Here is a 16,379-nt window from a genome sequence, read left to right as displayed (position 1 = left end):
CTTTCTTTCAAGCCAAAGTTATCCACTTTATAGATATCTACTCCTCTTTACCACCAATTTTTTTTAAAAGTCGTAACATATTTCAGTCACACAGAACCGTCTGTATATATATTATATATGCATGTACTCACAACCCACACTTAATGAATCTTAAATCTGCTATTTTTCCTTCATGGAGACTTAGTTGCTTATTTATTTTTAATCCTTACCTCAGGACATGCTTTTACTGATTTGATTTGATTTTTGTTACTCCTCACCTGAGGATATTTTCCCATTGATTTTTAGGGAGAGTGGAAGACAGAGAGAAAGACAGAGAGAAACATCAATGTGAGAGAAGACATTGATTGGTTGCCTCCTGCATGAGCCCCAACCACGGGCCTGGGCCAGGTAAGAGCCTGCAACCAAGGTACGTGCCAGTGACTGGAATTGAATCCGGAACCCTTTGGTCCTCAGGCCGAGGGTCTATCCACTGAGGCAAACTGGCGAGGGCGCTTTTATTGATTTTAGAGAGAAGAAGGAAAAGGGAGAGAAGGAAGAAGGGGAAGAAGGAAGGAGAGAGGGAGAGATGGAAAGAGGGAGAGAGTGAGAGAGTGAGAGAGAGAGAGACAGAGAGACAGAGACAGAGACAGAGAGAAAGAAACATCAATCAGTTGCTTTCTGCACTCACCTGATAGGATCGGACACACAACCTGTCCTGACCAGGAATTGAACTCACCACCTTTTGGTGTATGGGACAACACTCCAATCAACTAAGCCACAAAGGTCAGGGCAGACTTTTTTATTTTAAGAAAACAAAGACATTACAGAGTTGAGGTCCTGTCCCTGTGAGTCTTTTCAAAATCCCATTCCCCTGACTTCTTCCACAAAGGTAACCCTAGAATCACTTTGTTTTTTTAAATTACAAAACATTTTGGAAGGGTGTGGGGGCAGAAGGGGGTCCTAATATATGGTGGCAAGAGAAGATGTGACTTTGGGTGGTGGGCACACGGTGCAATATACAGATCTTGTAACAGAGAAACCCACACCTGAAACCTGTATGTTTATGCTGACCAATGTCACCACAATAAATTCAATAAAAATAAATAAATAAAAGCACTAAGATGTAACATTAAAACATATTTTGTATATTCATATGTTAACCTAAGCCCACAAATAGTACCTTATAATTCATCTAAGAGGCAGATTGTTTTCACATTTTTAACTCTCTAAGATTGATATGTATTTTACAATTGATGGTATCTCAGTTTCATGGCGACATTTTTTTCTTAGTGATTACTAACATAATGGTATATCTTAAAATCTGTGTAATCTTACATTTAATAAAATATCAGTCTTTTTTCATGTTTTTATATTTTATACAAATGGCATCACACTGCCTATATCCTACTGCAAATTGCTTTTGTTCAATTCATTCAAGACCTATCTATATTCACTGATATGACTACAATTCATTTAAAAAATCTATTACATAATATTTCATGGTATAAAAATACTGTAATTTATTTACCCATTCCACAGTTCATAGACATTGAAGTGTTTTCTCAGCTAATACAAACAACATTGCAGTCAACATCACAATGCATAGTTTCTTAGCAATATGTGTGAGAGTTTCTTTAAGATAAATAACTAGGAGCAAAATTGCTAGATTTTTTCCAAAAGTTATTTCAAAATTGAAGGTACTATATAGGTGAACATTCAACTTTATTAAATCTTTTTCAAAATTTTCACAGGAGAATATTTAGAGAAAGCGGAAGAAAGGAGAGAGAGAGAGAGAGAGAGAGAGAGAGAGAGAGAGAGAGAGAGAGAGAGAGAGAGAGAGAGAGAGAGAAACATCAATGTTGGAGACACGCATGGATTGGTTGTCTCCCGCATGCACTCCAACAGGGAAAGGGATCAAACCTGCAACCCAGGTATGTGCCCTTGACTAGGAATCAAACCCGAGACCCTTCTGTGTGCTGGCTGATGCTCTAACCATGCAGCCATATCAGCCAGGGTGTTTATTAAATCTTTTTCAACAATTAGTACAGCAGCTGTACCAATTTACATTCCCAAACAGAAATGTGTATAAGTTTCTGTTGTACCACACCCTCACCTACACTTAGAGAACCAGTAGAGAATAATATAAATAATAACTTATTTAAGCCTCCCAACAATCTAAAACTTTTCTAATTTTTATCGTAAGTTCCTCAATGGTATATGAGGAAGAAAGCTTGTTTTAAATTTCCAAACATACATGACTTGGGAGATTATATTCCAACTTAACTGTACTGTGGTCTGAGAAGGTGATATGTGTGACATCAATCTTTTGGTGTTTATTGAAACTCATGTTTTCTGGCATAGTGAGGTAGGTAACAGATTATAAATGTTATAGAAGTGCTTGAAAGAATATCATTTTTCAAATTGTTTGGTATAGGGTTCTAGATAAGCATCCATTAGATCAAGATTATTAATTGTCATTCAATTCTTCAACTTCTTACTTTTTTTGTTGTTTAATCTAATAATTCCTAGTAAATGTATAAAAATGTTCCCTGTATAAGATTTATTTACTTCTACTTGAAATTTTATTTTCTTTATATAATCTTGGACTAAATTATTAGAAACATGTAAGTTTAGAATCTCCATAGCTTTTTCCTTAGGTGTTACTTAAACGTAAACTTATTATATGAATTATTTTTAACTCTAGCAATGCTTGTTGCATTTAAATCTATTCTGTGTGATTTTAATATAGCTATATCTACCTTGTTTTGGTGACTATTTGCCCGAGATATTTCTTTCCATCCCTCTGCTTTAAACTTTTCTGTGTTCATATGTTTTAGGTATGTCTTTTATAAACAGCATAAAACTAAACAATCTCTGCCTTTATACTGGCTTTTTAATCCATTATAATGACTCTTCTGTACCCAAAAAAATATCTTTGCAAAAGTTTAAATCTTTCAATTTCAGAATGCCAATATTTATTCTAACACTTCAAAAAGCTCCAAGAGTCTTCATGTCACATCTCTACCTAAAAATCTCAATTGCCTATTTATGCTTTCCAGGATAAAATACAAATCTTTTGGCATAACACACAAAGCCATTTATAGTCTGGACCAAACCGGTTTTTCTTGCCTCATTTCCTATTACACCTACCCATTTACATATACTATATAATAAAAGGGTAATATGCAAATTGACCCAAACAGCAGAACGACTGGGAATGACTGTTCACTATGAAACACACGGACCACCAGGGGGCAGATGCTCAATGTAGGAACTGCCCCCTGGTGGTCAGTGCGCTCCCACAGGGGGAGCTCTGCTCAGCCACAAGCCAAGCTGATGGCTGCCAGTACAGCGGTGGTGGCGGGAGCCTCTCCCGCCTCCTCAGAAGCACTAAGGATGTCCGACTGCAGATTAGGCCTGCTTCCCGCTGCAAGCAGACATCCCCCGAGGGCTCCCAGGCTGCCAGAGGGATGTCTGACTATCACCCAGGATGTCCTTGGGGAGCGGGCCTAAGCCAGCTCGTAAACATCCCCCAAGGAGTCCGAGACTGCAAGAGGGCACAGGCTGGGCTGAGGGACCCCCCCGAGTGCACAAATTTTTGAACATCAGGCCTCTAGTAAGTATATAAAATTCCTCAATATTCTTCAGCAATGATGTTCTTTTATATTTCTACTAGAGGCCCGGTGCACAAAAATTTGTGCACTCGGGGGGGAAAGGGGGAGTCCCTCAGCCCGGCCTGTGCCCTCTCGCAGTCTGCGACCCCTCGGGAGATAACGACCTGCTGGCTTAGGCCTGCTCCTGGGTGGCAGATGGCAGGCCCAATCCCTAGGTGCAGCCCCTGGTCGGGCTCAGAGCAGGGCCGATTGGGGAGTTGGGGCGCTGCCCCCTGTCATGCACAGAGCAGGGCAGATTGGGAGGTTGCGATGCCACCCTCAGTCACGCTCAGGGTAGGGCCGATTGGGGGGATGGGGCACCGCCCCCTGTCAGACTCAAGGCAGGGTCGATGGGGAGGTTGCAGCGCCACCCCCTGTCACGCACAGAGCAGGGCCCATCAGAGGGTTGGGGAGCTCCCCTGTCACACACAGAGCAGGGCCATCAGGGGGGTTGGGAAGCTCCCCCTGTCACGCACAGAGCAGGTCGATCAGGGGGTTGGGGAGCTCCCCCATCATGCACAGAGCAGGGCCCATCAGGGGGTTGGGGCGCTGCCACTGTCACACTCAGGGCAGGGCTGATGGGGAGGTTATGGCTCTACCCCATCACAAACAGAGCAGGGCCCGTGGGCGGGGAGGGGGGGTTGGGGGGTTGGGGCGCCGCCCTCTATCACCCACAGAGCAGGGCTGATTAGGTGGTTGGGGCGCCACCCCTCTCACACTCAGGGCAGGGCCAATGGGGAGGTTATGGCTCTACCCCGTCACACACAGAACAGGGCCTGTGGGGCGGGGGGGGGGGGGGGGTCGCCGCATCCTGTCACACACAGAGCAGGGCCGATCAGGGGGTTGAGGCGCCGCACCCTGTCACACACAGAGCCGCAGGGCGATCAGGGGGTTTGGGTGCTGCCCCGTTACGCTGATCCCGGTGCCGGGAGGCCTCTCGGCTCCGCTGATCCCGGTGCCGGGAGGCCTCTCGGCTCCGCTGATCCCGGTGCTGGGAGGCATATTGCCCTCTTACTATATAGGATAGAGGCCTGGTGCATGGGTGGGGCTGGCTGGTTTGCCCTCAAGGGTGTCCTGGATCAGGGTAGGGGTCCCCGCTGGGGTGCCTGGCCAGCCTGGGTGAGGGGATGATGGCTGTTTGCAGCTGGTCACACACCGTTCAGGGTGGGGGTCCCCACTGGGGTGCCTGGCCAGTCTGGGTGAGGGGATGATGGCTGTTTGCAGCTGGTCACACACCCTTCAGGGTGGGGGTCCCCACTGGGGTGCCTGGCCAGTCTAGGTGAGAGCTGAGGGCTGTATTCAGGCCGACTGAAGCTCCCAACGGCTCCTTTTTTTCTTTTTCTTTTTTATTCTGGGCTAGCTTTAGCTCTGGCTCCACCTCTGAGGCCTCTGCTGCTGAAAGAAGGTATCTGGTTTGTTTTGGTTTTGTAATCGAAACAATGTGTAACTCCAGCTCTGAGATCCCGGGCTCGCTGAAAGCAGGTTTCTGGGGTTTTGTTTAGCTTCTATATTTGTTACAATGTTTCTTAAACTGCAAGGTCAGAGGCCGGCAAGGCAGGCGGGGAACGTTGGAGTCCTCTGTCACTGAAGCAAGCAAGACTCATGTTAGTTTGAAGCTGCCTGGCTGCCGGCCGTCATCTTGGCTGGCAGTTAATTTGCATATCTCGCTGATTAGCCAATGGGAAGGGTAGCGGTCGTACGCCAATTACCATGTTTCTCTTTTATCAGATAGGACTAGTAGCTTGGTGCACAAAATTCGTGCACATTGAAAGGGAATTAATTAGAGGAACGCAATTTGGACTCACTATCTAATATCAATAATATGTGAGCATGAGGCAGTCCATGTTTCTGAAATCCAATGACATGAATTTTAGCTATTACTTTTCCAAATAAATGGAATTTACAGATATCATTTAAAAGAGCATTCAGCTTAATGTTAAAAACTCTGGCTACCAAATCAGGTCTGTTTTCAATTTTTTGCCAGAGTTGCAAATTGTTTGCAATATCTGCCCATTTGGGGTTGCATGTCATGGTTATGAATAAATCGGGCTTGCCATACTTCATTACAATTGCCATAGCATCCTGATATCACTGCTGCATATTTCTGGGACTACCCTCAAAAGATGATGGAAGTATTATCATTTCACCAATCGGCACATTGTCCTTTTCAGATCTAGATATGAGATACTCCATCAAACCACTGTATTTTTCAACTCTCAACTTAGATTGTTTGCTTTGATGAAATTTATCTGATTGGCCTCCATTTTTTAATACAAATCCACAATAAACTGTTGAGTTAATTTTCCTGCATTTAAAATAGGATTGAATGTGTCCCACACAGAGAGACGAAATCCATAATACTGCATTTGTGTGACTCGTGTCCTTACATTTTGTCTAGTATTATTGTCCATTACACTGTTGTCTCTGAGTCTTTTTTTTTTTAATTTGAAAGTTGATGGGGTTTTTTTGTTTATTTTTTATTTTTTTTATTTTTTTGTCTCTGAGTCTTAATGCAATATCTGTTCCCCAGCCTTTTTCACCATGTGGAAAAAGAATAGGATATGTCATTGCATCTAACGTAGGAAACAGGATATTGATTTGTTTCATTTTAGTGGCATTTGGATTATTGACATCTGGTTTACAATGAATGAGCAAGTCCCTTTCAAAAGGAGGTTCTTCATCTTTGTTTCTGAATATGACAGCAATCTTGGTTACACGGGTAGAATTATATCTACCCGGATCACTGTTACAATTGTATTTAATCACCACTGTTACCTCTGTGGGAGCAATACCATTTGCTGCTGCTTCAGATTGGGCTTCCTTTTCTACCTCATGTAGCATCTTGTACGATTTTTTTTTTTTTTTAGATATTAAACTGATAAGAACAGATACTACACTTGATCTTAGCCAAAAGGCGGAGAAGCGATTGTATGATTTTTTTAATTCATTTATTTCATGCATGAGGTTGTTGATGTTGATCATGAGTCTTTCTGAGCAGCCGTGGTTTTCTGGCATTGCTAATATTTTACTTGTAGCTTCGGCTGTATCCAAAATATAGAGTTGAGCAAACTTCCGAGAAACACCATCCGAAGGATGTAAAGTTCCAGTACGGTGATAAACTTGTCAGTGTATTCTAAAACAGTATGGTCCATACCTTGATGGCGATGCAATATTTACACCCATGGAAGCAAAAGCAAAAGAACTATTTATGGAACGAGTATTTTCCAGGAAATTTTTACTGTCAGAATCTTCGTTTGTCATTAATCTTTTTAAATATGCAGGGTAATCTGAAAAATGTCTATCATTTGGACAGACTTTCCCTTTGCTACGACATCAAGTAAATTTCCCATCGGATGGTTTTCATCTGAGAAATTTAGGGATAGGCAAAATTCACATCGAACAGTCATTCCACCACAACTATGTTCAAGGATTGCATCCTCATGTACTCCATTTTTGCTGAGAAGGCAGTTCCTACTGGTATTGGTAGTATTTGTTGATGACTGTTCTCTCGACAGTCATATTCTGCCGTCGCTACCACCTTCTTTCAACTTCAAAGGCACATTGGTCTTTAGACATTTTCTGTCAATAACACCATTGTTTTTCGGCATCAGAGCAACGTTTTTTCAGTAGCGGGTGTTCAGATACATCCTGTTGCAGGCGCCGCCTTCTTTCAATATCAGATGCACACTGCTCTGCAGACACTTTCTGTCAATGACGGCATCTTTCAGCTGCAGAGCTATGTTGTATCAACAGTTGTTCTTTAGACATAGTCCCACCTCCCAGCTGTCACGGTCTGAGATGCAGGTGAATGAGAGTCCTGGCTATCAGGTCACTGAGAGCTGTCTGACCAATGGCTGAATCTGGCTGATTTTGTGGGGGTGGGACTTCCTCCTCCCTGCTGTCAGTTTCCACAGCTGTGATGAGGAAGCTGGGGTGACAGAGGGAGCTGCGCCCTCCAAGCCGCCCTCTCTCTCTCGCTCTGCTCTATGTCCAGCGGTCTCCTGCTCTGCCAAGTCCTCCAAACCTCTTGCTCTCCGCCGGCAAGGTCCCAGGAGTCTGCGGGAGTGGCTAGGCACGGATGGCCATGCCTCCCCAACCAGCGAAAGTCCCGGGAGCCCGCGGGCATGGCTTGGTGCACCTCCTGGGGCTGGCAAAGGTCCTGGGAGCTGGCGGCTGCGGCCGCCATCACCTCCTGGGGCGCTTGACACCTGCATATGCAAATTAACCGTCATCTTTGTCAGATAATTTGCATAGTCACTCGGATTGGCTGGTGGGCATGGCTGGTGGGCGTGGCTTGAGCATAGCGGAGGGATGGCTAATTTGCATGTTTCTCTTTTATTATATAGAATATATACTAGGGGCCCAGTGGGCGAATTTGTGCACCTTGAAAGGAATTGTGGGCCGCGAGGCTGTGGTGGGCACAGGGGTGGGTCTTAGCCCATCCTCCACACTCCCACCCAGCCCCTCCCCCTGTGGCCCCTAGTCCCCTGTCTGTAAGCAGCCCCGCTCCCACTGCCATCATTCCCACGCACTGACGGCACGGAGCAATTGGGGCCGGTGCCAGCAGCGATTGAGAGAAGGGCCTGCACCATCAGTGGGTGCGAGCGGCTGCTGCTGCCCCAATTGCACCTCAGGAGCAGGGGGAGGTAGAGAAGTCCTCAGGGACAATTGGAGCCAGCAGCGCCACTTGCACCAACTGATGGCACCAAGCAATCGTGACCAGCGTCAGGTGCCAGCAGCAGGTGCGAGTGGCAGCTCCGGCTCTGGCTCCGGCGCCAGCAGCAGATGCGAGTGGGGGCCAGCACTGGCAGTGGGTGCGAGCAGTGGCTCCGGCGCTGGCAGTGGTGCGAGCAGGGCCATTGGTGGCAGTGGGTGTGAGAGGTGGCTGCCGGCCCCAATCGCCCCCCAGGAGCAGGAGGAGGTAGAGAAGCCCTGAGGGGCGATCAGGGCCAGCAGCTGCCACTCACACCTGCTGATGGTACCAAGTGATTGGGGCAGGCACCGGGCTCCAGCAGCAGGTGCGAGTGGGGCTGGCACTGGCAGCAGGTGCGAGCACCCGGCTGGACCGTGGCATGGAGAAGCAAAGAATTTTCAGTGACCACCAGAGCCATGCCCCGATGACAGTGACCAGTGCCCCACCTTGGTCTGGTGCCCCTGCTCACCTGCGCCACCATCCCACCACAGCCGATGCCCACCATGTTCCATGCTCTGCCACCTGTTGCCAATGCCCACCATGTTCTGCGCGTACCCCCTGGTGGTCAGCGCACATCATAGAGACCAGTTGTTCGGTTGTTCTACTGTTCAGTCTATTTGCATATTAGGGTTTTATATATATATATAGACTAGTAGATAGATGCCTTTGCACATGCTGTCCAAACTGTGGCCATCCTCACTATTCACCTTGTGAAAGCAAAGTCAATACTTGACCCTAAGAATCATATTAAGTTTTACAGAGAGAACTAGTTGTTCTTCCTTTGTATTTTTTCTTAGCTATATTAGAAAGCTAGTTTCCATAATATTACCTCACTATAATAACAATATGCAAAAAGCTTATCTGAATAAGTCTGAATTTCAGAATATTTAACCATAGAGTTTATTAATTTTTTAAAAATATATTTTTATTGATTTCAGAGAGGAAGGGAGAGACAGAGATAGATAGAAACATCAATAATGAGAATCACTCATTGGCTGCCTCCTGCACGCCCCCTACTGGGATCAAGCCAGAGGACTGAGCCCACAACCCAGGCATGTGCCCTGACTGGAATCGAATTGTGACCTCTCCACTCAACCACTGAGCCACGCCTGGAAAGCTTTAACCATACAGGTTACACTCATGATAGGTACATTTGCTAGTGTTTATTATTTAAAAGCACCTAACATTTCTTTTTTCATTTATATCAAGACAATATCATCTCAATTTAAAGATGAGCAAAGTTAGATTCAAGAAGGACAGATAATTTTCCCAAGGTATCAAAGCCACTGAGAGGTAAAATCTGGCTATTTAACTCCAAAACCTAAACATTACCACGAAGTAATATTGACTACCAAATATACATTGTAATTGAAACTAGACTAGCCAAATGCTGCTAGGTTTCGAGAGGTTTAAATAAAAATGCAAACAAATATTTAATCTACTTATGACAAATTTTCAAAATACACTTTCTTTGAAATGTTATTTACACTATAGTGCAAATTTTAAAAATATTTTTAATGTAAAAGATAAAAATACAGATTATGATTTTACTTTATGTAAAAGTTGTCATAATTACATTATTATATTGTAAAATCTCATTGATTTAAACTAAACATTTTAAATATTAGTTTAAATGTTAACTGACATTCAAAGTTAATGGTTCCTGGGTCAAGGCTACCTACAAAACTTTAAGACATGGTTTAAATAAAATAGATATTTTTATAGTACCCACGTTTCCTTAAGGAAGACCCAAAGACACTTTCTCATGAATTTTATGTAAGTCATGCAACTTAATTTCAGAAATAAGTAAATATCATTATGTTGATCATCATTATCAGGCTCTTAGGAATTAATCCCAATCAAGAATGCCAATAACATAAAATTCACACATGAAAATTTTAATGGAGTCCTGGTTGGTTTGGTTCAGTAGATGGAGCATCAGCCTGCTGACTGAAGGGTCCCGGGTTCGATTCTGGTCAGGGGCACATGCCCAGGTTGCAAGCTCCAACCCCAGTGGGGGACGTGCAGGAGGCGGCCAATCAATGGTTCTCTCTCATCACTGATTTTTTTTTTCCCCCCATAGCTCCCCTCCACCCGGTTCCCACTCCACCCCAGGCCCTCACCACCCTATTGTCTGTCCATTACTAATGTTTCTCTCACCCCCTCTCCCTTTCTCTCTGAAATCAATAAAAATATATTTTTTTAAAAATTTTAATGGGAAATGAAAATAAAAATGTACCAAAAAAATTAAGTTATTCTACTGTCAAATTTCTGAAAAATTTTCACTTCAAAACATAGCTAGAATTTTAAATAGGTAATATATTCTTTTTTTTCCCCTTACAAAAAAAGAAATAACTTGCTTTAAAAACACATACCTCTTTCCTTGTTTACTTTGTTCAAGTAAATCCACCTTCAGCTTTATACATTCCTCTTGGGACTTCTGCAAACTCTGTTCCTTTTCAATCACCATTTTCTGACTCTGCTCTAATTTATCTTCTGCCTCTCTATAAAATAAAGGATATTTTTTAAGATTATTAAAGCGATTATGCCAGTATGCAAAAATAGTTCAACATTAGGAATTCTGTTAGTTTAAATGAGAATTAAGAGAAATGAATATTTAATTAGAGATAAAGGAAAGGGCATATTTATCATTTGCCATCTAGGAGTTTTAGTAATAATAAAAGAATACTTACATCAAATTATATATATACAGCTTACTAGTATATCCTATTTCATGGTCAGATACTAAAAGCACTATCATATAGTTTAGAGACTGGATAAGAATGACTATTATCACCACTATATTCAATGATTTTTTTTCCTGACAGGTACAAAAAAGCAAATATGAAAATATAATAAGTGTAAATATATGAAAGAAAAGACAACATTTTCTTTTTTTGCTGATAATATCATTAGCTACCGAGAAAATCCAAGATAATCGATCAAATGACAAATTATTAGACTTAAAAGATTATGACAAACACTCCAATCTATCTACAAAAGGCTAAGTGACTGACTGTATGTCCCTCTGACCGGCCGGTGCTTATGATGCCCACTGGCAATCCTATCTAATAAAAGAGAAATATGGTAATTGGTGTACGACCGCTACCCTTCCCATTGGCTAATCAGCGAGATATGCAAATTAACTGCCAGCCAAGATGGCGGCCGGCAGCCAGGCAGCTTCAAACTAACATGAGGCTTTCTGGCTTCAGTGACGGAGGAAACCAACGCTCCCCGCCTGCTTTGCCGGCCTCTGAGCCTGCAGTTTAAGAAACATTGTAACGAATATAGAAGCTAAACAAAACCCCAGAAACCTGCTTTCAGCGAGGCCTGGATCTTAGAGCTGGAGTTATACAGTGTTTCGATTATAGAACCGAAACAAACCAGATACATTCTTTCAGCAGCAGAAGCCTCAGAGCTGGAACCAGAGCTAAAGCTGGCCCAGAATAAAAATAAAAAATAAAAAAAGGAGCCGTTGGGAGCTTCAGTCGGCCTGAAAACAGCCCTCAGCCCCTCACCCAGACTGGCCAGGCACCCCAGTGGGGACCCCCACCCTGAAGGGTGTGTGACCAGCTGCAAACAACCATCATCCCCTCACCCAGGCTGGCCAGGCACCCCAGTGGGGACCACCACCCTGAACGGTGTGTGACCAGCTGCAAACAGCCATCATCCCCTCATCCAGGATGGCCAGGCACCCTAGTGGGGACCCCCACCCTGAAGGGTGTGTGACCATCTGCAAACAGCCATCATCCCCTCACTCAGGCTGGCCAGGCACCCCAGTGGGGACCCCCACCCTGATCCAGGACACCCTTCAGGGCAAACCAGCCAGACCCACCCATGCATTAGGCCTCTATCCTATATAGTAAAAGGGTAATATGTCTCCCAGTACCGGGATCAGTGGAGCCGAGAGGCCTCCCGGCACCGGGATCAGCGTAACAGGGGGCAGTACCCAAACCCCCTGATCGCCCTGCGGCTCTGTGTGACGGGGGCGGTGCCACAACCCCCTGATCAGCCCTGCTCTGTGTGTGACAGGGTGCGGCGCCCCAACCCCCACCCCCTCCAACGGGCCCTGCTCTGTGTGTGACAGGGTAGAGCCATAACCTCCCCATCGGCCCTCCCCTGAGTGTGAGAGTGGCGGCGCCCCAACCCCCTGATTGGCCCTGCTCTGTGGGTGATAGAGGGTGGCACCCCAACCCCCTGATCCGCCCTGCCCTGAGTGTGACAGGGGGCGGTGCCCCAACTCCCCTATCGGCCCTGCTCTGTGCATGACAGGGGGGAGCTCCCCAACCCCTTGATTGACCCTGCTCTGTGCATGACAGGGGGGAGCTCCCCAACCCCTTGATTGACCCTGCTCTGTGCGTGACAGGGTACGGAGCCCCAACCCCCCTGATGGGCCCTGCTCTGTGCGTGACAGGGGGCAGCACCCCAACCCCCTGATTGGCCCTGCTCTGTGCATGACAGGGTACGGAGCCCCAACCCCCCTGATGGGCCCTGCTCTGTGCCTGACGGGGGGGGGGGGGCGCCGCAACCTCCCCTTCAACCCTGCCTTGAGTGTGACAGGGGGCGGTGCCCCAACCCCCCAATCGGCCCTGCCCTGAGCGTGACTGAGGGTGGCATCGCAACCTCCCAATCTGCCCTGCTCTGTGCATGACAGGGGGTGGCGCCCCAACTCCCCAGTCAGCCCTGCTCTGAGTCCGACCAGGGGCTGCACCTAGGGATTGGGCCTGCCCTCTGCCACCCGGGAGCAGGCCTAAGCCAGCTGGTTGTTATCTCCCGAGGGGTCCCAGACTGTGAGAGGGCACAGGCCGGGCTGAGGGACCCCCCTCCCCCCGAGTGCTCAAATTTTTGTGCACCGGGCCTCTAGTTTAAAAATAAACGTTGACTCACGCATGCGCGACACATATAAAGCTCTTGGTTGTTCTGATTCCAAGAATTGATTTGTCCCCATCTGACACTGACCTCCCATTTAAATTAATTCGAAGACAGTTTCCCATGATGCCAGCATTTGCGATGACTATTAATAAATCACAAGGACAAACTCTAGACAGAGTAGTAATATTCCTACCTGAACCCGTTTTCGGACATGGTCATTTATATGTTGCTTTCTCTCAAGGTCAAAGAGCATGAGACGTTAAAGTTAAAGTTGTAAATACTTCATCACAAGGGAAATTAGTCAAGAATTCTGAAAGTGTTTTTACTCTGAATGTGGTATACAGGGAGATATTAGAATAAGTTTAATCAATTTATCAGTCACTGTTTTTATCAATGTTGTTTTATGTCATGTTTCTATTGTTTTTATATCATGTTTGTGCTGTTTTTATATAATGTTTTTGTTGTTTTTATTTTTTTTACTTTTTGTTTTTATATTTTATTGAGTTTTTACAGAGAGGAAGAGAGAGGGATAGAGAGTTAGAAACATCGATGAGAGAGAAACATCAATCAGCTGCCTCCTGCACAGCCCCCACTGGGGATATGCCCACAACCAACGTACATGCCCCTGACTGGAATCGAACCTGGGACCCTTCGGTCTGCAGGCTGACGCTCCATCCACTGAGCCAAACCGGTCAGGGCAGTTGTTTTTAAATCATGTTTTTGCTGTTCTTATATCATGTTCTTGCTGTTTTTATATCATGTTGTTATTGTTTAGTGATCAATTTATATATTATTTTCATATACATTTTACTAATTTTCTTTCATCTCTGACTCCTCTATTATAGAGAAATGGCAAGTAGCGATATTAAAGTATTTCTTCTAATTAATTTCCTTTCAATGTGCATGAATCCATGCCGGGCCACTAGTTACACAATAAAAGCAGTAGCTTTCCCATGTACTATCAGTGAACAAAACAAGAACAAATTCACAAACAAAAATATACAATACCTAGGACTAACCATAATATATGAGTTACAAAGAAATCTGAAAAATTCTAATGGTCATGAAAGACAACTTTAGTGTACATCTGAATCATTTGCAGGACTTGTTAAAACATAAGACTGTGCCCTGGTTGGGTGGTTCAGTTGGTTGGAGCATTGTCCCATACACCAAAAAGGTTTCAGGTTTAATTCCCAATTAGGGAACATACCTAAGTTGAGAGTTCAGTCCCTGGTTGGGGCACGTATGGGAGGCAACTCATCGATGTTTCTCTCTCTATATCTCTCCCTCTCCATTCCTCTCTCTCTAAAATCAATAAAAGCAGCATGTCCTCAGGTGAGGATTAATAAATACACAAATAAAGATAATCTATCCTCATATTTAAAAACAAACAAACTAAACATAAGATTGCTGGGTCCCACCTCTCACAGTTTGTGATTCAGTAAGTATGCGATAGGACCTGAGATTTGTATTTCTAACAAGTTCCCAAATAATGCTAATACTGCTGGTTCCAGAACTACACTTTAAGAATCACTAAAATGAAGTAATGTGCTATTTAGTATGTATATATTTCTTATTTCAAAGCAGAATAGAAAAAATTATAAATTGCCTGATTCTGTATATTTTCTTTCTTGAATTCCAATGAAGAGATAGAGAAAAGGCATATTTATCATTTACCATCTATGAGTTTTAGTAAGGAATAAAAGAATACTTCCATCAAATTATATATACAGCTATGTAAGGCAAGAAATGAACAAGTTAAAATTTAATAAAAGCATGTAAATAAGTATCTCAGCCTAGATCTAGTCTTTTTTTTTTTTTTAAGTCCCCATATACTGCATGAATCCTGAAGCCAAGAGGAGCTAACACAGATTCAACACATTCTAACATAGTCCAGTACAGATTTATCGGAGCAGACGACAAGATTTAACATGACATATAAAAAAGCAGAAGTAGGAAATAAAAATTTGTTGTTGTTGTTAATTCTTAAACAAGGATATTTTTCCATTCATTTTTAGAGAAAGTGGAAAGGAGGGGGAGAGACAGAGAAGCATTGATGTTACAGAGACACATTGATTGGTTGCCTCCAGCACTCGCCCCAACGATGGCCGGGATGGAGCCTGCAACTGAGGTATGTGCCCTTGATCGGAATCAAACCCAATATCCTTCAGTCTGTGGGCCGACACTCTATCCACTGAACCAAACCGGCTAGGGCAGAATAGAAATTTTAAAGCTATAAAAAGTATACTTACCTCAAAACTTTATCTTGGGCTGAAACTTCTGCTTCCAAATTTATAATTTGTTCTTCTAAGATTGGCACATTGGCTGCCTGTTGTTGAGCAGATTCAAGCATAGAGACCTAAAACAAACAAGGTAGTTCTAGATGGTGGAACTCAGTGATCTTTCTCATTCTTTTTTTTCCATTTTTAAAGTTTTCTTTAAAAAAAAAAAAAAAGTTTTCAACAAAAGAGAAAGTATTGCGCTGCCTGGTGTCACTAAGTGGTTAGAGTGTCAGCCCGGGTCATGGGTTCGATTCCCGGTCAAGGGCATGTACCTGGGTTTCAGGTTGATCCCAGCCCTAGTACAGGTATGTGCCAGAGGCAACCAATCAACGTGTCTCTCTCACATCAATGTTTCTCTCTCTCTCTCCCTCTCTCTCTCTCTCTCTTCCCTTTCACTCTCTAAAAAAATCAATGGAGTCCCTGGCTGGTTTGGCTCAGTAGAGCATCGACCTGTGGACTAAAGGGTCCCAGGTTCGATTCTGGTCAAGGTCACATGCCTGGTTTGTGGGCTCAATCCTCAGTAGGGGTTGTGCAGGAGGCAGTAGATCAATGATTCTTTCTCATCATTGATGTTTCTATCTCCCTCTCCCTCTCCCTTCTTCTCTGAAATCAATAAAAATATATTTTTTTAAAAAAATCAATGGAAAAAAATGTCCTCAGGTAAGCACTAACAACAACAAAAGAGAATGTATTACTTTAAAAAAGAAGAGCCGTAGCCAGTTTAGCTCAGTGGATGGAGCGTCAGCCTACAGATTTGAAGGGTCCCAGGTTTGATTCTGGCCAAGGGCACATGCCTGGGTTGTGGGCTCAATCCCCAGTGGGGGGCATGCAGGAGGCGGCCGATAAATGATTCTCTCTCATCATTGACGTTTCTCTCTCTCCCACTCCCTTCCTCTCTGA

General features: G+C 44.2%; 1 protein-coding gene and 1 pseudogene across 1 annotated transcript in view; both read right to left on the bottom strand.

Annotated features, from left to right (window-relative positions):
- Positions 1 to 16,379, bottom strand: part of CCDC18 (coiled-coil domain containing 18) — a 113,667-nt gene that overhangs the window by 89,675 nt on the left and 7,613 nt on the right. The window contains exons 4-5 of the mRNA XM_036348470.1: positions 15,450 to 15,556; positions 10,701 to 10,829 (exon numbers count right to left, since the gene is read on the bottom strand). Coding sequence (XP_036204363.1) covers positions 10,701 to 10,829; positions 15,450 to 15,556 — 236 coding nt within the window. The remainder of the gene's footprint in view (positions 1 to 10,700; positions 10,830 to 15,449; positions 15,557 to 16,379) is intronic.
- On the bottom strand, positions 6,467 to 6,559 carry LOC118678078 (annotated as a pseudogene).

This window comes from Myotis myotis, unplaced genomic scaffold (assembly GCF_014108235.1).
Source record: "Myotis myotis isolate mMyoMyo1 unplaced genomic scaffold, mMyoMyo1.p scaffold_m19_p_2, whole genome shotgun sequence".
In the NCBI taxonomy this organism is placed as follows: domain Eukaryota; kingdom Metazoa; phylum Chordata; class Mammalia; order Chiroptera; family Vespertilionidae; genus Myotis; species Myotis myotis.
The sequence above is the reverse complement of the archived record's forward strand: the minus strand, read 5'-3'. Positions and strand labels throughout refer to the sequence as shown.